The 23,060-nt window shown below is 38.7% G+C and overlaps 1 protein-coding gene across 1 annotated transcript; it reads right to left on the reverse strand.

The window, feature by feature from the left end:
• Positions 1–9,305: 9,305 nt before the first annotated feature.
• LOC112748619 (uncharacterized) lies at positions 9,306–9,845 on the reverse strand. Its single transcript, XM_025796847.1, has one exon. It carries the CDS (start codon positions 9,843–9,845, stop codon positions 9,306–9,308), a length of 540 nt encoding a protein of 179 aa, XP_025652632.1.
• Positions 9,846–23,060: the final 13,215 nt, after the last annotated feature.

Raw genomic sequence — 23,060 nt, forward strand, 5'->3', positions numbered from 1 at the left:
ATTTTCACCAAATTTCAACAAGAATTACTCATACAAACAATCAATTTCAAGCACAGCCAAACCATATCATAATCACACAACTCAAACACAATCAATCAAGATTAAATTCGTCAATCCCTACCTGGTTTTGCTGCTCCTAATTCGGTTAAACTTTCAGGTGGTCCTTAAGTACTTTTTCCTCCTAAATCACATCAAGAACAACTTTAAATCCAAAAACTCTCAACTGACCAAATCTCACTCAGTATGTTAGGAAGAGATATCTCACCTTAGACTTCTGGAAATTCACGTTTCTTGGCCCTCAAGTCAAGTTAAGCATGATTGCTAAGGAAGAACATCAAGAAAACACATGTTTTGCATGGTTTTCCTTGAAAACCGAATTTAAATGGGAGGGAGACAGCCATCTCACCTTATTTCCATCCTTGATAAGTTACATGGTTATGTAGAGGAAGAAGAGAGGATCATTTTGGTGAAATTGGAGTTTTGATTTGAGTTTTAGTTCAGAAGAAATCAAGCGTTGAAGATTAAGTGTTCATGAAAGTTTCTCTCTTTTCTCTCTTGTTATTTTCGGCCAAAATGATGAAATGAGACAGCCTTGGAGGCCTTGGGGTGTAAGGTGAGTTGTGATTGGTTGGCTTGGAGGTGGATTAAAATAATATTAAAATATCTCTAGTGTACAACTACTAAAACTAGGTGTACCGGAACACTCGTAAAAACATCTCTAAAAATTATTTTCTGAGCTACTAGGATAAATGACACTAGTAACATATTTATTATGAGAATAGAACATGTATAATGAGGCCTTAGCATTGCTAAATTCATCAGAGAGTGCTGGTGCTAAGCTGCACCAGTAAACCGTAAACCCGGTTAAACCGATTTTCTGTTTTTAACAAAAACAGACCAAGTAACCTTATAATATCATTCAAGAATTTTCTAATACTAATATAATGATAATATTATACTATTATCTCTCTCCTGTCATGAATCGAGTCCGGTTCGTCAAATAGAGACTATTTACGAAATCAGAATCAAAACTCCCAACCGATACGGTTCAAAAACTAGGTTCTTCGTGATTGCATTATCGAGCTTGCCTCAGAGGAGGTTCTAGCTTAAGGATGAAATAATGATAATGAGGATTGAGATGCTTGATGATATAGCAGAGGTGTTCCCTTTACTGATCTTCTGGAGAAATCCGTACTTTCAGAAAAGATCTCATGTACTCAAAAATCAGGGTTGTTACATTCTACCCTCCTAAAAGAAAATTTTGCCCTCAAAATTTCAGTTACCTAGGAATAAATGCGGGTAATCAGCTTTCATCTTATCTTCCAGTTCCCAAGTGTGCTCTTCCTCTCCTCTTGGTTCCCATGCTACTTTGACTAAGCGAACAGTCTTGCCTTTTAGCTGCTTATCACTTCTTTCTACGATTTGAACCGGTGATGCTTGATATGTCAAATCATTTCATAACTATACTGTCTCTGGTTGTAAAACGTGACTCTTGTCGGGAATATATTTCTTAAGTTGCGAGACATGAAAACATCACGAAGGTTTGATAAATAAGGAGGAAGGACTATTTGATAAACTACTAGACCGACTCTTTTAAGTATTTGGAAAGGTTCTATATATCGTGGGTTAAGCTTTTTAGTCTTAAGGGCTCTACCTATTCCAGTAATCGAGGTTACTTCTAGAAAGACACGGTTTCCGTCACTAAACTCCAAGTGTCTACATCTATTATCGGCATAGCTCTTTTGACGGCTTTGTGCTGTCTGGATCTTCCGACGAATCTCCTTTATCTTCTCAGTAGTTTCTTACACTAATTCTGGACCTAAGACACTAGCTTCTCCATCGTCATTTCAACACAATGGTGTCTGACATCTTCTTCCATAGAGAGCTTCATATGGTGCCATCCCGATACTTTATTGGAAACTGTTGTTGTAGACGAATTTGACCAAAAGCAAATACTTATCCCAGCTGCTTTGGTTGTCTATCATACATGATCGTAACATGTTTTCTAACGTCTGGATTATCTGCTCTGATTGTCCGTCTATCTGAGGATGGTATGCTATACTCGTGTGCAATTCTGTTTCCAACGCTTTCTGAAAAGCTCCCCAAAATCTAGTAGTAAACCTCGAAACTCGATCTGAGACAATTTATGAAGGTATCCCATGTAGTCGTATGATTCCTTGAATATATATTCATTCCAGCCTTTCTAAAGTATAGTCAACTCGAATCGGAAGGAAGTGCGCTGACTTTGTCAACCTGTCTACAATTACCCAGATGGCATCGTGTCCAGTTGAGGTCCTTGGCAATCCGTGACAAAATCCATAGAAATCTGCTCCCATTTCCATTGTGGTATTTCTAAGGGTTGCAGGATTCCTGACAGCTTCTGATTTTCCACCTTCATCTTCTGGCAGGTTAAACATTTTGAGAAATAATCAGCTACTTCTTTCTTTAAGCCCGGCCACCAGAACATTTGTTTCAAATCTCGATACATCTTTGTCACTCCAGGATGCATAGAAAATCTACTTTGGTGAGCTTCAGCAAGAATCTTTTGTTGCAATTCTCCAGAGTTAGGCACACAAATTCTTTTCTTGTACCTCCATAGGCCACTACGATCCTATCTCATAACTTCTTCAGCTCTGCAAGCAATGGTGACATCCAGTACAGTGCTATGGAAATCGGTCCGGCTCCAGGTACTAGAACAATGCTGAATTCTATCTCTCGCTGAGGAGGAAACTCAGGTATGTCGTCCAAGAAAACATCAGGAAATTCCTTCATCATTCAGATTCATTCTAAGCTTAATTCACTATCATTCGAGCTAGCCGCTAACAGAACGTACTCCTCACAATCACTCCCGGCTAAGGTAACTCTTACAAAATTCAGATATAAGGTGTGGGACAGAAATGGTTTAGTACATAGACTATCAGATGGAATAACAGCAGTTCTTTTAAAATAATCAAGGAAAGCATGATACTTAGATAACCAATCTAATCCTAAAATAACTTCTAAACCACATAGAGGTAAACAGATTAGATCGTGTATAAAAGTCCTGTTCCTAATAGCGAATGGTACATGCAGGAACACTAAACTGGTCAAAGCATTTTGGGATGCAGTTGTATGGACAATCAAGTAAAAATTCAATTTAAAGAAATATAATCCTAACTCGTGAGCAATAGTTAGAGAAATAAAGAATGCGATGCACCCGAATCATACAGTACAGTTAGAAATCGATTCTTGACATAACCTGACCTTGAATGAAGGCGTTTGATTGCACAACATCGTCAATAGTGATAGCAAACACTCGTCCTTGTTGCTGGGTTCTAACTGAATTTTGAGTAAATCCCTTTGGACAATCCTTGGCAACGTGTCCAAGTTCTCCACAAGCATAGCAGTTAGGTGATCCAAACTGACAAGACCTGTTACTATGCTCTTTTCCGCATTGCTTACATGCAGGGTTTATGTAAGCCTGACGGGCTCGTTTACCATTGCCTTGCCTTACTTTACCTCGAACGATAAATCCAAACTTTATAGTATTGCCAGCGGACTCATCTACCATTCTTTTTCGACAGTTTCTTGCCCGATGTGCTTCCTTATTACAGTAGTAACATAAACCTGTTCTGAACCGGCAAAGCCTACTACCATGATGCTTTCCACAAGTTGGGCATACTACACCACTTTGAGCTTGGTGAGGTTGACTCTCATATCCTTGTTCAATGTCACGGTTATTGTCACTACTATTATTGCGAGTTAAAAGGCTGACATCTCGGTGGTTTCCATTCCAAAACTGGAATTGACCAATGGCTTTAAAGTTGCGACCTTAAGGGCTAAATTTTGAACAAAGTCTCTTTGTGAATCCTCCCTACGATTTGCTCGAGCTATCGCCACCTTCTTTGAACATTCTTCCACTAGTTTACTTTTATTCACCAGTTCAGCAAAATTTCGTATCTCCAGCGAAACAACAGAATTCATCAGTTCATCTCGGAGTCCTCCTTCAAACTTTAAACACTTCCATTCCTCAAAGTCTTCTGGGTTCCCTTGACAAATCTTGGAGAAACGGCACAAGTCATCGAACTTACGGGCATACTCAGCAATAGTCATATCCCCTTGTTTCAACTGCATAAGCTCCATCTCCTTAGCATCTCGTGCTGCTCCCGGAAAATACTTTTTATAAAATTTGTCCCTAAAGATATCCTAAGGAATGTCATTTTCATTCTGTTGTAGCAGTCGCTATATCCCCTGCCACCAGTACTCAGCTTCTCCCTCGAGCATATAAGTAGCAAACTCCACGTGTTGTCCTTCCGGAACATGTTGCACTCTCAGTGATCATTCAATACCTCGAAACCAATTATCAGTGTCAGTCGCAATGAGTGTACCCTTGAACTTAGGCGGATTAACCTTCAGAAATGTCGCAAGGGTCAAAGGTCTTTCAGGATGCCCTAAGTTGTTCTCATCATTCCCATTTCTCACTCCAAGACGTTCAACAGCCCTAGCCGCTGTTACCGCAGCTTCACGCACTACTTCAGCCGCGTTGTTCATGGTAGCCATAAACGTTTCCTGTTCCCTCTCGTAGTTAACATTAGGAATTCCTTCCCGTACGCCTCATCTCCGTGAACCCATTGTAGTCTTCTTCACACCAAACAATCATTGTTAAGGTGATCAGTCTTAACACTTCAAGTCAAGTGTGAACATTCCCAAAATGAAAACATAGAGACAATCATGCAACATATATCACTGGGATATCCTATACACATGAGACACACAACAGAGTATGCAATGAAGCATAGTCAGTCCACTCCCCAGGCTCTACTGGGAACGAACTGCTCTGATACCAAATTGTAACGACCCAATTTTCAATATGTCTAGATCATACCAGAAACTGAGCGCTACCAATTTGTCTTCCTAATTATTATCTATTATTTATCATATGAGCCTGATTCGTTGTTAAAAACGTAGTTAATTTGCGTGGTGTATTTTTTTTTAAAACATTTGGATTAATAGACAGAATCATTTATAATCAATTCACAAGTAATAACAGATAAAACAGTTATAAACAACCACACAAAAATACGTCACAAGTAGTTGACAACATTCGGTGATTCAGCCTTTATTAGCATATAGACTGTTAGTTAGAACACCCCTAGATATAGCTAAATAATATCTATATACATATATATATATACAACATCCCAGGTCCTGACCTGTTCAAGAGGTCCCTAAGCTGGCACCTAGGCTTGCCTAGACTCTATACTCACCTAGTCCCTCTAAACTACTAAAGCGAGGGAAAGTACGTTCTAGGTCTTCAAAACTCAAGTCAAGTGGAACGTCATCAAAAGATAGAACATCATCTGATACTCCTCTACACGATCAGACATTTCCACAGGACGTCTCTCTGGTACCTCATGAAGTAGCCACACAATAGGAATCTCGTACACAGGATTTAGGTTAAAGTGCGCATACGAACGGGGTGCAGACGTTGACTGGTCTCACAGTATATACATATAATCAGAGAACGATATTCACCCTAGACTCAGAAGACTTACTAGAGCAGAATCCTCTTCTTGCGAATGGTCATCAGCGAACTATGGTAAGGTACTCTTACTTCCATCTAAAGGGGAAAGGGAGAGAGAAGGGGTAAGAACTGGGGAGTTCTTAGTAGGGTCGGGGTTATTAGTTACGTTCATTTATTTGGGGTCGATTAGTAGATGAGTAACATAATATAGCGAAGCAGTAAACATAAGATAAAGATAGAAAGAGAAAGTAGAGACAACAAAAAGCAGAACACAAACAAAAGAATACAAGAAAATAAAACACAGAAATAGCATACGAGCAGACAAACATATAGAAGTAGATCACACACAGAAAGGAATGCAACAGAGAATGATGCACAGACAAGAATGATGCATGTCTAGCCCTAGCGCAGGCCAAGGGCTCATGTGTCGGTTGGCTGCCCGCAATCCCGACATTTATCCGGTCACGAATAATCCCGATTTCCCGAATACGATTTTCCGTTCCTAAATAAAGGCGCATATAATAATAGCCGCTCATTTGAGACAGCCTCTGCTTACTGCAGGAAAATATATATATACTCTGCTCTGCTCTGGGGAAGCGGAAAATAGCTGTAGGTAACTTAGTTTCCCTACAGAAGCTCTGGGTTGCATTAAGCAACTAATATATATTTATAGATAGCTGGTTGCATCAAGCAACTAATATATATATAAATATAGCTTTGGGTTGCATCAAGCAACTAATATATATATAAGTATAGCTTTGGGTTGCATCAAGCAACTAATATATATAAATATCTCTTTATTATATTACTTTTCACTCTATTCTGGTTTCTCTTTTCTCTGTATCTCTTTACTCTGTTTTAATTATTCTGTTCTCTGTATCTCTTTTCTCTTCTCTGATTACTCTTTTCATCTGTATCTGTATTAATCTTTTTCTCTTTATCTCTTTACTTTACTCTGGTTACTCTGTTTTCTGTGTTTCTCTACTCTGCTCTGATTTCTCTGCTTAACATATGTATTTAAATTTTATGTAAATTTCGGTATGAATAGTTCGCCTGTCCCAAGTATAGGTTCATTAAGTCTATACTGAAACAGTTTAACTTTTCATATAATACCTAACCCTAGTCGCAACTCAAGGACTAACTATGTTGCCCTAGTTCGTTCACTAATTTCTGTCTGTTTTTCTGTTATTAAAACCTTACAGACTTTTCTTTAGTTTTTATCTTTTCTTCAACTTTTTATCTTTCTTTTATCTTTGCCTCACTAATATGTTCTTACCACTCTCTAAGTGTTTTATGAAGGTAATTATGAGATTCTGCACTTAAAGTTGTCTTTCTAAAGCTTTTACAGAAAACTGCCTTTTCCGCATTATTTTATTATTTTTATTAAAATATTATTTTTAATTAAATATTATTATTTAATATTTTATTATTATTTATTATTTTTTTATTAAATTTTCTAAAATTAACTTTACTTTAACCTTTAACCTTTAAAATTCACTTTTTACCACCCGTAACTTTTAATATTTCTACTTTTACCACCCTAACTTTTAGAAATTACAAAATAACCCCCCAAACAGCAAAATATTTACTTCCTTGCCCTTTTATGGATCAAAAAGGTGTTCTTCATTGTTCTTCACCACACTCAAAGTGTTCTTCGTGTTCTTCGTAAATTCTTCAGATTCTTTCTTTGTTTTTACCCGTTTTTCAGTCTTTTCAGCAACCGTTTTTTACCAAAATTCAAAATAAATTTCCAGCCACTAAAACCCCATCTTTTCTACATGATTTTAACACAAATTGAACCTCAATTTAAGCTCTAGGGTTTCGTTTTCCAGTAGCCACAAGAACACACATTCATAGCTTGAATTTCATCAAATTTCATCAAATTTTCACCAAAATTTCAACAAGAATTACTCATACAAACAATCAATTTCAAGCACAGCCAAACCATATCATAATCACACAACTCAAACACAATCAATCAAGATTAAATTCGTCAATCCCTAACTGGTTTTGCTGCTCCTAATTCGGTTAAACTTTCAGGTGGTCCTTAAGCACTTTTTCCTCCTAAATCACATCAAGAACAACTTTAAATCCAAAAACTCTCAACTGACCAAATCTCACTCAAGATGTTAGGAAGAGATATCTCACCTTAGACTTGCTGGAAATTCACGTTTCTTGGCCCTCAAGTTAAGTTAAGCATGATTCCTAAGGAAGAGCATCAAGAAAACACATGTTTTGCATGGTTTTCCTTGAAAACCGAATTGAAACGGGAGGGAGACAGCCATCTCACCTTATTTCCATCCTTGATAAGTTACATGGTTATGTAGAGGAAGAAGAGAGGATCATTTTGGTGAAATTGGAGTTTTGATTTGAGTTTTAGTTCAGAAGAAATCAAGCTTTGAAGATTAAGTGTTCATGAAAGTTTCTCTCTTTTCTCTCTTGTTATTTTCGGCCAAAATGATGAAATGAGACAGCCTTGGAGGTCTTGGGGTTGTAAGGTGAGTTGTGATTGGTTGGCTTGGAGGTGGATTAAAATAATATTAAAATATCTCTGGTGTACAACTACTAAAACTAGGTGTACCGGAACACTCATAAAAACATCTCTAAAAATTATTTTCTGAGCTACTAGGATAAATGACACTAGTAACATATTTATTATGAGAATAGAACATGTATAATGAGGCCTTAGCATTGCTAAATTCATCAGAGAGTGCTGGTGCTAAGCTGCACCAGTAAACCATAAACCCGATTAAACCGATTTTCTGTTTTTAACAAAAACAGACCAGGTAACCTTATAATATCATTCAAGAATTTTCTAATACTAATATAATGATAATATTATACTATTATCTCTCTCCTCTCATGAATCGAGTCCGGTTCGTCAAACAGAGACTATTTACGAAAATCAGAATCAAAACTGCCAACCGATACGGTTCAAAAACTAGGTTCTTCGTGATTGCATTATCGAGCTTGCCTCAGAGGAGGTTCTAGCTTAAGGATGACATAATGATAATGAGGATTGAGATGCTTGATGATATAGCAGAGGTGTTCCCTTTACTGATCTTCTGGAGAAATCCGTACTTTCAGAAAAGATCTCATGTACTCGAAAATCAGGGTTGTTACACGCGGGGCAGCAGATGGATGCGGGTGCAGTTAGTGTGCGTATGCGTGAACAGCTATGCGGGGGGCTCAGTGTTGGCCCAATTCTGGCATAACTCTCGGGTAAAATGTACCAGAGAGTGAGGGAGCATAATCGACGCGGACGCGTCGAGTACGCTTGCGCGTGGATTGCTCGAAGGAGGGCTGGGACATGTACGCGTCATGGGCGCGTACGCGTATGGGGGTTATGCTTGGGGCTCAGTTTTGGCTCAGAATTTGCATAATTCTCTGGTTGAAGTACTGGGAGTTGCGAAATGCCAACGATGCATTCGTGTCTTGTACACCCACGCGTGCATACCCCTTTTTTTCATAGGCATGAAGAAATGCATTTTCATCATAAATGTGGTGGTTTTCAAGCTAATAGGGTCCAAAAACACCCAAAAAATTCCATACAACATATAAAAATGGGGTGTTTGCTGTTGTGCACTAATAATCCAACCTACTTATGATTCATGCAAATCTTCATGAATATCACAACTAGCACAATAAAGTCTATCTAAACAAGCTTAAAAGCTAAGCAATCACCAAATCAAGCAAGAGCTCAAGAGTATATACAAAAGAGGCAAAAGGGTAGATCTCACCATGGTGGGGTGTCTCCCACTAGCACTTTTGTTTAACGTCCTTAAGTTGGACGATCATGAACTCAATTCTTGTTGCTCTTAGGTGCATCTTCCAAAAGGAATACCTCTATCTCCTTGTTGCTTTTTATCTTTCTACCATGATACAACTTTAGCCTATGCCCATTAACCTTGAAAACGTCGAAGCTTGAAGGATGGCACAAATGATAGACACCGTACGGCTCCGCCTTTTCTACTCGATAAGGTCCTTCCCATCTAGACCTTAGCTTTCCGAGCATCAACCTCAATCTTGAATTGTAGAGGAGGACTAGGTCACCAGCTCTAAATTCCTTTCCTTGTATATTCTTATCATGCACGGCTTTCATCCTTTCGTTGTAAAGTCTTGAGTTCTCGTAAGCTTCTAGCCTCAAACATTCCAATTCCACTAGTTGTAGCTTTCTCTTAATTCCGGCCCCTCCCAAACTTGAATTGCACTCCTTGACGGCCCAATATGCCTTGTGCTCTATCTCCACCGGTAGGTAGAAGCTTTGCCATAGACCAACCGAAAGGGGCTCATGCCAATTGGCATTTTCTATCTCCAACCGGTAGGTAGGCCCATAGTGCATCGGTGAGCTTAGCACTCCAATCCTTTCGGTGTGGCTTCACAATCCTTTCCATTATGCGTTTAATCTCCCGATTGGAAACCTCAACTTGGCCGTTTGTTTGGGGGTGATAGGCCGTGGCTACTTTATGTATGATGCCATATTTCTTCATGAGTCCTTCCATTCTCTTATTGCAAAAATGTGAGCCTTGGTCGTTCACAATTTCTCGTGGTGACCCAAAACAAATTATGTTATTTCTCACAAAGGAAAGGACCACATTAGTATCGTCCGTCCGGGTGGGTATCGCTTCCACCCATTTGGAAACATAATCAACGGCTAGTAGAATATAGAGAAAATCATTAGAATTTGGGAATGGCCCCATGAAGTCGATACCCCACACATCAAAAATCTCACAAAATAGCATGGTTTATTGAGGTATCTCATCCTTCTTGGAGATATTACCAAATCTAAGACATTGAGAACAAGATTTACAAAAGAGAGAAGAGTCCTTGAAAAGAGTTGGCCACCAAAATCCACAATCTAGGATTTTTCTTGCCGTTCTTTGAGGTCTATAGTGGCCTCCTCCCTCAGAGGAGTGGCAAGCTTCCAAGATTGATTGGAATTTGGTTTGTGGAATGCACCTCCGAATTACTTGATCCGCTCCACATCTCCAAAGGTATGGGTTATCCCATACATAGTATTTGGATTCGCTTTTTAGCTTATCCTTTTGATGTTTGGGGAGGTTAGGAGGAAAGGTGCGGGATACCAAGTAATTGGCTATTGGTGCATACCAAGGAATGACTTCTGGGATTACTTGCAAGCCCTCAAGGGGGAAAGAATCATTAATAGAAGTGGAATCACCTTTGGTGTGTTCAAGGCGACTTAAGTGATCCGCCACTAGGTTTTGCGAACCACTCCTATCTTTGATTTCCAAGTCAAATTCTTGCAATAATAAAACCCATCTAATTAATCTCGGTTTGGATTCCTTCTTAGCCAACAAATACTTTAACGCCGTATGATCCGAGTACACTACCACCTTGGAACCAAGTAGATACGCTCGTAATTTATCCAAAGCGAAAACAATTGCTGCCAATAGTTCTTTCTCGGTGGTAGTGTAGTTGAATTGGGCTCCATCCAATGTTTTTGATACATAGGCTATGACATACAGATTCTTACCCTCGCGCTATGCTAGCACGGCTCCCACGGCAAAGTTTGAAGCATCACACATTATTTCGAACGGTCGACTCCAATCCAGCCCTCTCACGATGGGAGCTTGGGTCAATGCCACCTTAATCTTGTCAAAATCCTCCATGCATTCCTTGCTTAGATCAAACTCAACTTCCTTTTGCAACAGTCGAGATAGAGGCAATGCTACCTTATTAAAGTCCTTGATAAATTTTCGGTAAAACTCTGCATGTCCAAGGACCGAACGGACTTCCTTCTTGGAGGAGGGGTAAGGTAAGCTAGATATAACATTGATCTTTGCTGAATCTACAAAAATACCATTTTTGAAGACAATATGTCTTAAAATGCTACCTTGCCTAACCATAAAATGACACTTCTCAAAATTTAGGACAAGGGTCGATTTAGTGCATCTCTCCAACACTTTTGTAAGATTATCCAAGAAATGATCAAAAGAGTCCCATAGACACTGAAATCATCCATGAATACCTCCATGCATTGCTTTAGAAGGTCCGCAAATATGCTCATCATGCACCTTTGAAAAGTTTCTGGTGCGTTGCATAAACCAAATGGCATATGCTTATAGGCATAAGTTCCAAAGGGGCACGTAAATGTTGTTTTTTCTTGGTCTTCTAAAGCAATATGGATTTGAAAATACCCCGAATAGCCATCTAGAAAGCAATAAAAAGATTTACCAGATAGCTGATCAAGCATTTGATCGATAAACGGTAGCGGAAAATGATCCTTTCTAGTGGCCACATTCAACCGTCGGTAGTCGATGTACACCCGCCAAGAGTTTTGCACTCGCCTAGCTATAAGCTCCCCGCTCTCATTCTTGATTGTGGTCACCCTGGACTTCTTTGGCACAACTTGGACGGGACTTACCCATTCACTATCCAAAATGGGGTAAATGATGTCCGCCTCTAGTAACTAGGTTACCTCCTTCTTGACAACCTCTAGAATGGTAGGATTCAATCACCTTTGAGGTTGTCGAACGGGTCTAGCTCCTTCTTCTAAGAAGATTCGGTGCTCACACACTTGGGGGCTTATGCCCACTAGGTCCGCCAAGCTCCATCCTATAGCTCTTTTGTTTCTACTCAAAACATCAAGTAACTTCTCTTCTTGTTGAGGAGTGAGTTCCCTTGCAATAATTACCGGGAACTTGTGAGCTTCATCAAGATAGGCATATTTTGGATGGGGTGGTAATGGTTTCAACTCCACATGTTGTTCTTGACTTGGCATTTGAACTTTCGGTTGATTCGGATGAGGTATGATGTTCTCTTCACATTCATGGGGGGCTCCCCACACTTGAGTCTTCGATCTTCTCATCAATATTTGCACAATGCACTTCGGCTACAACATCGTCAATCAAGTGGAATATGGAGTGATTCTCCGGTGGGTGTCTCATGGCTTCATCAAGACTAAAGCTAACAACTCTTCTGTCGATTTCAAAAGAATAAGTTCTCAAATAGACATCCAATTTGAACCTAGAGGTCCTTAAAAATGGCCTCCCAAGTAGGATAGATGATGTCCTTTCGGATTCACTGGGTGGCATCTCAAGGATATGAAAATATATCAAAAATACCAAACCCTTTTATGTTTACCAACACGTCTTCTGCAATACCCGTCACAGTTATTATGCTCTTGTCTGCGAAGACAAACTTAGCCGCCGACCGCTTCAACGGTGGGAGCTTCAATATATGATAAAAGGAAAGAGGCATAATGCTAACGCATGCACCAAGGTCACTGATGGATGAGATTTTTGCTCGATGGTCTAGAATTTCTCTTATAGAAATAAGAACTTCGTTGTAAGCATAGCTCCAAACCAACAAACAATTCTCACATAAAAAATTTTGGTTGTCACAAATAACAAACCCCAAATAAGAATTAACCGAAGTATTTAGACTCCGGGTCGTCTCACAAGGGATTGCAATGAGGTGGTCAATTATTGGCTATGAAGAACAAGGGGTGGTTTGGTTGATAAAAGGGGCAATAATATAAATGACAAGAAAAGTAAAGAGAGCAATTAAAGAAAGCAATTAATAAAGAGAGACATTCATGGCAAGGTTTGAGATCATAGGCTATCTATCCTAGTCATTAATCATAACAATACTTAACAAGAATTTATCTTATTTCGTCATCCCCAATGTTGGAAGAAGGCATAAGTTATCTTCCATTAGAGAAAGTCAAACAAGACTGGTTAATCTCAAATCAAAAATCCTAATCAACTCACTAATTGAATTAGCAAGAGATTAGAGTCATTGAAAATGATATTAACTAACAACTCTAGATCACCAATCTAAATTGAGTATTAATGACTCAAGATTGCCCAATTACTCATCCCAAGCCAAGAATGCTCAAAATCTACTCTAAAGCCCAACCAAGTATTTTGTCAAACACTTGGAAGGCATGAAAGAAAAGCATAGTAAAAATACAAGAATAATAAATCTACTAATTACCAATTAAAAGGAAAGTAAATCAACAACTCAAATCATCAATGAAAAGAACATCAAACATTAAATTTCATTCAATGTAAATAAATTCCAACATGAGCATTCATTAACATAAAAGAGACATAAAAGTAAAATTGGCAAGAGAACTAAGAAGAATAGAGTAGTAGAAATAAGAAATTATGAAGGAACCAAGATTAAATTGAGAAATTAATTCAAGATCCAAGACGTACAATTTATCCTAAACCTAACCTAATTCTAGAGAGAAGAGGGAGCTTCTCTCTCTAGAAAACTAACTAAAGGCTCATGTTGACTAACTCATTGCTCCCCCCTTTGCTTGGACTTTAATTCTGCATAAAATACACTCAGAAACAAGTTGGATTTGGGCCTGGGTAGCTCAGAAATTGCCCCCAGTAATTTGCCTTTAAGTGGGTCACGTGTGAGTATCAGTGCGTACGCGCCATGTGCGCGTGCGCGTCTATTGGCTATTTCCTCATCCGCACGTACGCGCCTTGTGCGCGTGCGCGTCGCCATGCGATATCACTTCTGCGCGCGCCCGCCTTGTACGCTTGCACGCCCATTGAAGCATTCCCAATCTTTGTTTCTTCATGCATTCTCCACTTTGTATGCTTTTCTCCTCATTTCTCCCATCTGATACTTGCCTTATGAACTTGATATCACTCAACAAACACATCAAGGCATCGAATGGAATTAAAGTGAGTTAAAATCACCAATTTAAGGGCCTAAAAAGCATGTTTTTACACTTAATCATAATTTAAGGGAGAATTACAAAACCATGCTATTTCATTGAATAAATGTGGGAAAAGGTGATAAAATCCCCTAAAATAAGCACAGGATAAACCACGAAATCAGGGTTTATCAAATCTCCCCACACTTAAACTAAGCATGTCCTCATGCTAAAATCAAGAAAGAAGCAAGGGGTATCAACATTTATTCAATGCAAGCTAACCAAATACAATCTATCTATATACAACCTATTTACATGAATGCAATGGCTCAGTCAAAATGAATCAATCTCCAAGAATACACATGGAAGCACAAGGGCTAAGGCAATAGCAATCAAAGCAGACCACAATTGGATTGAATCATTGAAAGATTTTACAAACTTGCAAGAAAAGATGATCATGGGTGAAAACATGTAATTGAGCAATCAAAACCTCGCCGGATGTGTATCCGCTCTAGGCACTCAAGTGTATGGGGTTGATTTACTCTAGGCACTCAGTAGGCCACGAATGTGTGTGCGCCACATGCTCTGCCTGATCAACCGGGGGAAGTCTACCTCCTTCCCCTCTATGACACAACCGATAAGAACTAGCATATCCATCGGAATCTCTGAAAAGTGAGTGGTAGGGAAGACATAATGGGCGAATATATACTGCCAAGTCTTAGCCTCTCTCGACAGATAAGTGAATAGCATCCCCTTAGGTTTTTTGTTGCCAGAATCCATTACCCAAGGGGCATCCGGTGTGGCAATCACGCGCTTCAGTGCCTCATAATCAAAGGTCATGCAGTGGATAGCTATCTCTGCCTGCTGATAGGTGCATGGGTCATCAGTACAAGGTTAACAAAGCAATGCCTCCCCAATAGCTGCCTCAGTGATCAAGATCTCCCTACCCCTCATGTGGACTGAATCAAGAGTGGCACGAAAGAAGTTGCAGTAGAACTCCCTCACCCACGAAGTGTTTATCCTCCCCAAATCCCTATCAACAAAATCCAAGCCCAATTCTAGAATACGGGCATGGATGGCGCGCCTCACGTCGTTGGGAAGGACCAGTTTCTTTTCAATGTTCAGATTTGTCTTCCGATATTTAGGGAAGCGAAGCTCACAGTAGAGATTGGGAAACTTGGTTGGGTCGGTGGATGGTAACAATTAATTCTCTTTATCCACGTCATTCAGCGGATTCTTAGCATAGTTGGCATAAGGAGAAGGGGTAGAGGTTTTGGAGTGCTTCCTCTTCTTTGAAGTAGTAGCTATAGCTTTTCCTTTATCTGACATCCTGAAAACAGATGTGATATGATATAAGCAACTAGCCAAGTAGATGTATAGCACTCAAGGTAAGGCATACTCATGAAGTGAGTGAAGAAAAGAGAATTCTTGGAATGCAAGTAACAAAATTCAGAATTCAAACCAAGTTACAAACCAAGAATTTAAACCATAATTGCACAATGCTTTGTGTATTAAGCTCATGAAACGTCATACCCAAAAGAATTATCAAAAGAGTTAAGTTGAAAACCAAAAGAGAAGTTAGTTGGTTAAACAAGTTAGAAGTTAGAAAAAAGGTTCAAAAGTTAGTGATATGATGGTTACTAGCTCAATTAAAAGAAGTGCACAAGTATGGAAGGTAAGCACACTCATAATCATGAAAGACATTTAGTCATTGATGATGAAATACAAGATTGCAAAAGAAGCAATTTATTAAAAGCAAATCAACAATCAATGTAAAAACCTCTAGGTTCACTTTAATTGGTGTTGGTAAAGTCAAAATATTGAAAAAGAAGTTAACCAAGAAACATTCAACACCAAATCCAACGAGGCATAAAAGTCACAAGTTGAAACAAGAATAGAAAACCCCATGATCTATGTGACTTAGTGTGAATTAGGTATGAATAGAATGAACTAATGCAGCCACATGGATTTAAAACTTTCAATCTTGTGAGTTTATGCAAAAGAGGCACAAAAATCTTAAAAGAGTTTCAAGTTATGGTCAATCTGAAAACTGACTCAAACTATTCAATGCATAGAAGTAAATTAGCATTATAAACAAGCAAAGAATATGATAAGCATGACCAAAACTTTGTAAACAAGTTCAAAAGGAAATTTCCAAACCCATTTAGCAAACAGGATTCTTTGAGACACAGAAATCCATCTAATAAAATTCCGTTGCATAAACAAAATAATGTCATTTAATGAAACAAGGTTAGGAAAAATTCGGCAGCATTTCAGCAGTAAATTGGTTATTTCCCAAACTCAATCAATTAATTCAGATTCCATATGAATGTATTAACAATTAAAAACAGAAAAACCATATATAAATTCATCGGAAGTAAGTGAATGAGCCAAAATACAGCAGCAAAACATGAATAAGCAATTCAAAACAAGCCAACCAGTAACAAGTAGCAATGAATAATTAAGAAACCAGCAACCATGAGTAAATAATGGTCGAAGTTACAGCACCAAGACAGCACCGTGAACAAAAGCAATGGATTGAGACAGTCAGCCTTCCTTCATTGAATTCAGTAACCAACCATAAGCAAGGAATATAGATTCAAACAATTGCACCTAACTAAATCCAGTAATTAGGTTCAAATTAAAGCAAGAACTCAGCATCAACCAGGCAGGACAAGGCAGCAATAAACCAATATGCAGCAGCATCAAACAAGACAAATTAGCACAGGGGCAAATCATCACCAGCAACAAACAAACCAAGGAAAATCAATAGAACAGAAACATTTCCAAACACAAGCATCATTCAAAACAAACCTAAATCCACTATCCACGCCAGATTCTCGAACCACCTAATTAAACTGAACTAAACCAAACTAATTGAACAAAACAAGCTAAATAGAATGAGCTAAACCAAATTAATCAAACAGAAATAAAATGAAAATGAGAAGAAAGGGAACCTGGGAAGTAGGGGATCAGAACAGAGGAAGGGAATGGAGGGTGGAGGGAGAGGAGTGAACGGCCATAGCAGGAGCGACGGCCTGGTGGTGCAGTGGCGATGTGGTGCTGCTTTAATGGCAGCGGCGGAGAGTTGCCCAGCAATGAAAATAAAAGCTTTGCCCTGTTCTGGCCTTTGAAGGCAGAAATGGAGAATGGAGCTGGGTTGAGTGGGAAATGGAGGAAGAGAGAAAGAAGGAGGGAGGGGACGAAGAGAGGGTTGCGCGGCAGTTGATGGCGGCGGAATGTGGTCGCCGGAGGTGGCTGGGTGGTTGGTGGCCTTGATGATGATGATGGTGAAGGAGGGAGAAGGAGAAGAGACGTTGGAATGGGGTGGAGTGAGGGTACGTGAATGCTAGGGCTCTCGCATCCCTGGGGTAAGTGAAAATTTGAATCCACGCATGCGCACACCGTGCGCGTCTGCGTGGGTGGGATAATAAGGAAGTGACGTGGGAGCGTCATATGCGCCTGCGCATGGATGGGAGATTTGGGAATGGGCGCGGACGCGTACGGTGCGCGTCCGCACGGGTGAGTTCGGCCAGAGGCATAAAAGTGTCTCAGAGTTGGCATAACTCTCGGGTCTTTGGCCTGGGTGATGCAAAAAGGCATCGACGCGCACGCGCACTGTGCGCTTGCGCGTGGATGAGTTGAACGATGACGGGACGCGAATGCGCCAGGTGCGCCTACGCGTGGGTAGGGAAACACAAAGGGATGCGGACGCGCCATGTACGCATCCGCGTGGCTTAAGGCCCAGAGTTGGCCCAGAAGTGGCACAACTCTCTGGTCCTTGGCCTGAAAAGTGCGAAATGCACAGCCAGCGTGCACACATACTGTGTGCTTGCGCGTGGCTTCTTTTTTTTTTTTGAAACACCAAGAAGAGCTCATAATCCTCCCAATCTCCTTTAGGACTCTAAATCCAACTAAAATGCAAAATCAAACATATTTTTGAATTTTTGGGGATTTTTCAAACAAATTGAGGAAACTTGCATTTCAAGCAAAAACTCAAATTCAAAGAATCATCCCTAATTAAGGAATAGAGTGTATGAACAACTTAGCAAGCAGGGCAACATGTACTAAGGGGGTAAGGAAGATATATACAATGGAATCCAATTCATTCATTCTTTATATCTACAAGAGAATAGAAAGAGTTTACCATGGTAGGGTGTCTCCCACCAAGCACTTTTGGTTTAAGTCCTTAAGTTGGACATTTGGGAGGCTCCTTGTCAAGGTGGTTTATGTTTGTATCCATCCTTGAACCTCCAAGAGTGCTTGTCCTTCAATCGGTCGTCAGAAGTTCCAACCATCTTTACCGAGCTTGGGTGAGGTTCTTTCCAAGATATGAGCTCCCAAAATTGGTTTTCATGTTGTGATCCAGGGTCCCATATCTTATCTTTGCACCCATCTTCTAGTTGATCGCCTTGATTCCCTCCGGGTGACAACAAAGATGAATTCTCATGAAAGCACCAAAGTACCCTCCTATACCCATTTAATTGAGCATTACACCAATCCATACTCTTCAATTTTGAGCTTCCAACCATAATGAGCCTAGATTTACAACGCCAACTACTAAACATCGTTCTCTTTCACTTAATTCCACAAAGCGCCCTAAGTTGGCCATCCGTTTCAAGCAGAACAAATTCAAGTGGAATAATAAAGCTGAGAGTTAGAAGTTTTACCCACTCAAATGGAGGATTGGATGGTAACCTAGGTGGAGGAGTTCCAATGATCTTGATAAAGCACGCTCCACTCCTGTCCACCCTCTTCTAGAGGCTTCCACCACTTGGCAAGGTTTTTCAAGTTCCTCCTCTTGCCAAGCTTCCTCAAGTTCACATTCTTCTTTACCAATTTCTTCTATCTCTTCCCCATCACTCTCATCATAGATAGGAGGTCTAGTGAAGTCTACCTCATCATCAAGTCTAAGCATATTGGGGAAGGACTCTTCAAACTCAAAAGGGTCATATGTTGATGCAGAATCATCGTATATAAGGGGCTTGTTGCTTGGAACTCTTTTTCCAATTCTTCTCTCACAATAGGCCTTGGAGGTTGTACATCCTCCTCATCATTACTTTCTAGTCCACTGGGAGAAGGCTCAACAAGATCATCAAGGGGATTGATCGATGTGGACAAAAAATCACTAATGACGGAATCCACTTCTTGATCAATTTCCTTCAACTCTCTGTCTACTTCCGCAACATTAATCTCCTCTTTAACATCGCTTCCAAACTTCTTGGAAGAGGACTCTTCAACTTGAGATTCCTTTATGTGCTCAACATATCCCAAACATCTACCTACTACTTCCTTTCGTTCACTAATCTCTACCTCCTCCTCTTGTCGCACTCCTTGCTTTAACTCCTCTTCCTCACCATGGAGCTTTAATTTCACTCCCTCACTATGCTCCTTGATTGTTTCTTCACACTAAACAATGGGAGTACTTAGGATGCATGAGCTTAGGTGGGATGTTAGGTGACTCACGGCTTCCACCATGCTAGCTAACCTTGCTCTTAACTACTTAAAGGTCTCTCAGTTCTAACTTGAGGGTTTCATCAGGAGGTGGTGGTCGAAGAGAGGGTTCATTATTTGAGGGAAGGTTGTTGTAATTGGAAGGTGGTTGATGAGCGGATAATTTATACGCTTTTTGGCATTGTTTTTACATAGTTTTTAGTCTGATTTAGTTAGTTTTTAGTATATTTTTATTAGTTTTTAAATAAAAATCATATTTCTGGACTTTACTATGAGTTTGTGTATTTTTCTATGATTTCAGGTAATTTCTGGCTGAAATTGAGGGACTTGAGCAAAAATCTGATTCAGCGGCTGAAAAAGGACTACAGATGCTGTTGGATTCTGACCTCCCTGCACTCGAAATGGATTTTCTGGAGCTACAGAAATCCAATTGGCGCGCTCTCAATTGCATTGGAAAGTAGACATCTAAGGCTTTCCAGAAATATATAATAGTCCATATTTTGCCCGAGTTTTGATGACACAAACTGGCGTTCAAACGCCAACTTCCTGCCCTATTCTGGAGTTAAACGCCATAAATAGGTTGCAAATCAGAGTTAAATGCCAGAAACATGCTACAACCTGGCGTTTAACTCCAAAAAGAGTCTCTACACATGAAAGCTCAATGCTCAGCCCAAGCACACACCAAGTGGGCCCGAAAGTGGATTTCTGCATCATTTACTCATTTCTGTAAACACTAGTAACTAGTTTAGTATAAATAGGACTTTTTACTATTGTATTTTAAAAATCTTTTTGTAAATCTTTAGATATTTTGAAAATCTTTAAATCATATTGTACACGTTTAGGGGGCTGGCCATTCGGCCATGCCTGGACCACTTTCACTTATATATTTTTCAACGGTGGAGTTTCTACACCCCATAGATTAAGGTGTGGAGCTCTGCTGTTCCTCATGAATTAATGCAAAGTACTATTGTTTTTCTATTCAATTCAAGCTTATTCTTATTCCAAGATATTCACTCGTACTTCAACCTGATGAATGTGATGATCCGTGACACTCATCATCATTCTCGCCTATGAACACGTGCCTAACAACCACTTCCGTTCTATCTGCAATAGCTTGAGCGTTTATCTCTTGGGCTCCTGGTTCAGATCAGAGTCTTCGTGGTATAAGCTAGAATTATTGGCGGCCATTCTTGAGATCCGAAAAGTCTAAACCTTGTCTTTGGTATTCTGAGTAGGATCCGGGATGGGATGAATGTGACGAGCTTCAAACTCACAAGTGTTGGGCATAGAGACAGATAGAAAAGGATCAATGGATCCTATTCCAACATGAGTGAGAACCGAAAGATGATTAGCCGTACGGTGACAGCGCATTTGGACCATTTTCACTGAGAGGACGGGAGGTAGCCATTGACGACGGTGATGCCCAACATACAACTTGCCATGGAAAGGAGTATGAATGATTGGATGAAAGCAATAGGAAAGCAGAGGTTCAGAAGTAACAAGCATCTTCATACGCTTATCTAAAATCCCACCAATGAATTACATAAGTATTTCTATCTTATTTTATATTTTATTTATATTTTAATTATCAAAATCCCATAACCATTTGAATCCGCCTGACTGAGATTTACAAGGATGACCATAGCTTGCTTCAAGCCGACAATCTCCGTGGGATCGACCCTTACTCACGTAAGGTTTATTACTTGGACGACCCAGTGCACTTGCTGGTTAGTTGTGCGAAGTTGTGAAGAAAAATTGAGATTATGATAGTGCGTACCAAGTTTTTGGCGCCGTTGAGATCACAATTTCGTGCGCCAAGTTTTTGGCGCCGTTGCCGGGCATTGTTCGAGTTTGGACAACTGACGGTTCATCTTGTTGCTCAAATTAGGTAATTTTATTTTAATTTTTTTCGCTATTTTTATTTTCAAAAAAAACTTTTTTTTCAAAAAAAAATTATTCTATGGCTTCAGAATTTTTAAGAATAAATTATAAAGTTTCATGATGATCTGTTGAAGTCTGGCTGGCTGTGAAGCCATGTCTAATCTTTTGGACCGAGGTTTCAACTCATCATCACAAGAGCTTTTTGATTCTCATCAATTCAGCTATTGTATGCCTGATTTGTATGCTAAAGCTTGGCTGGCCATTGGTCATGTCTAGTATTTTGGACCGAAGCATTCACTGAAAGCTTGGCTAGCTAGTAAGCCATGTCTAATTCTTAGACCGGAGTTTTAGACTAACATTGCATCATTCCTGGAATTCTTATTAGAAATTTTGAATTTCTTTATTTTGCTTTTCTTAATTAATTTTCAAAAATCCAAAAGAAATTTATAAAATAAAAAAAACAAAAAAAATTGTGTTTTTGTTTGAGTCTAGTGTCAAATTTTAAGTTTGGTGCCAATTGCATGTTTTAATTTTTCAAAAATTTTTTTTTTCGAAAATTCATGCAAACTGTTCTTCATGATCTTCAAGTTGTTCTTGATGATCTTCTTTGTTTGATCTTTGCAATTTTATGTTTTGTGTCTTTCCTTATTTTTTATATGCATTTTCAAGTTATTAGTGTCTCAACATTAAAAATTTCTAAGTTTGGTGTCATGCATGTCTTTCTTTTCTTAAAAATTTTTAAAATTAAGTTATTGGTGTTCATCTTGACATTCAAAGTGTTCTTTCATGCATCATGTGTTTTGATCTTGAATTTTCATGTTTTGCATCATTTCATGTTTTTCTCTCTCCTCATTAAAAATAAAAAACCAAAAAAATATCTTTTCCTTATTTTACTCATAATTTTCAAAAATTTGATTTGATTTGGTCAAAATTTTTAAAAATCTAGTTGTTTCTTATGAGTCAAGTCAAATTTTCAATTTAAAAATCCTATCTTTTCAAAACTTTTTCAAAAATCAAATCTTTTTCATTTTTACTTTATTTTCGAAAACTTTTAAAAATTGATTTTCAAAATCTTTTTCTTATTTTTATTTCATATTTTCGAAATTAATGCTAACAATTAATGTGATTGATTCAAAAATTTTAAGTTTGTTACTTGCCTAATAAGAAAGGTTCAATCTTTAAATTTTAGAATCGTATCTTTTTGTTTCTTGTTTGTCAATTAATTAACTTTAATTTTAAAAATCAAATCTTTTTAAATTTTTTTTCAAATCTTTTTCAAAATAATTTTCAATCATATCTTTTTCAAAATCAATTTCAAAATCTTTTCTAGCATATTATCTTTTCAAAATTGATTTTCAAATCTTTTTCAATTAACTACTTGACTTTTTGTTTGTTTTACTATTTCTTATCTTTTTCAAAACCACCTAACTACTTTTCTCTCTCTAACTTTCGAAAATCCCTTACCACTTTTTCAAAATTTATTTTAATTAACTAATTATTTTAAGTTTTAATTTAATTTTATTTCTCTTTTTAATTTTCGAATTCTAACTAATAATTAAAATAAAAACAAAAATATTTTTCCTT

The sequence above is a fragment of the Arachis hypogaea genome, chromosome 15 (assembly GCF_003086295.3).
Source record: "Arachis hypogaea cultivar Tifrunner chromosome 15, arahy.Tifrunner.gnm2.J5K5, whole genome shotgun sequence".
In the NCBI taxonomy this organism is placed as follows: domain Eukaryota; kingdom Viridiplantae; phylum Streptophyta; class Magnoliopsida; order Fabales; family Fabaceae; genus Arachis; species Arachis hypogaea.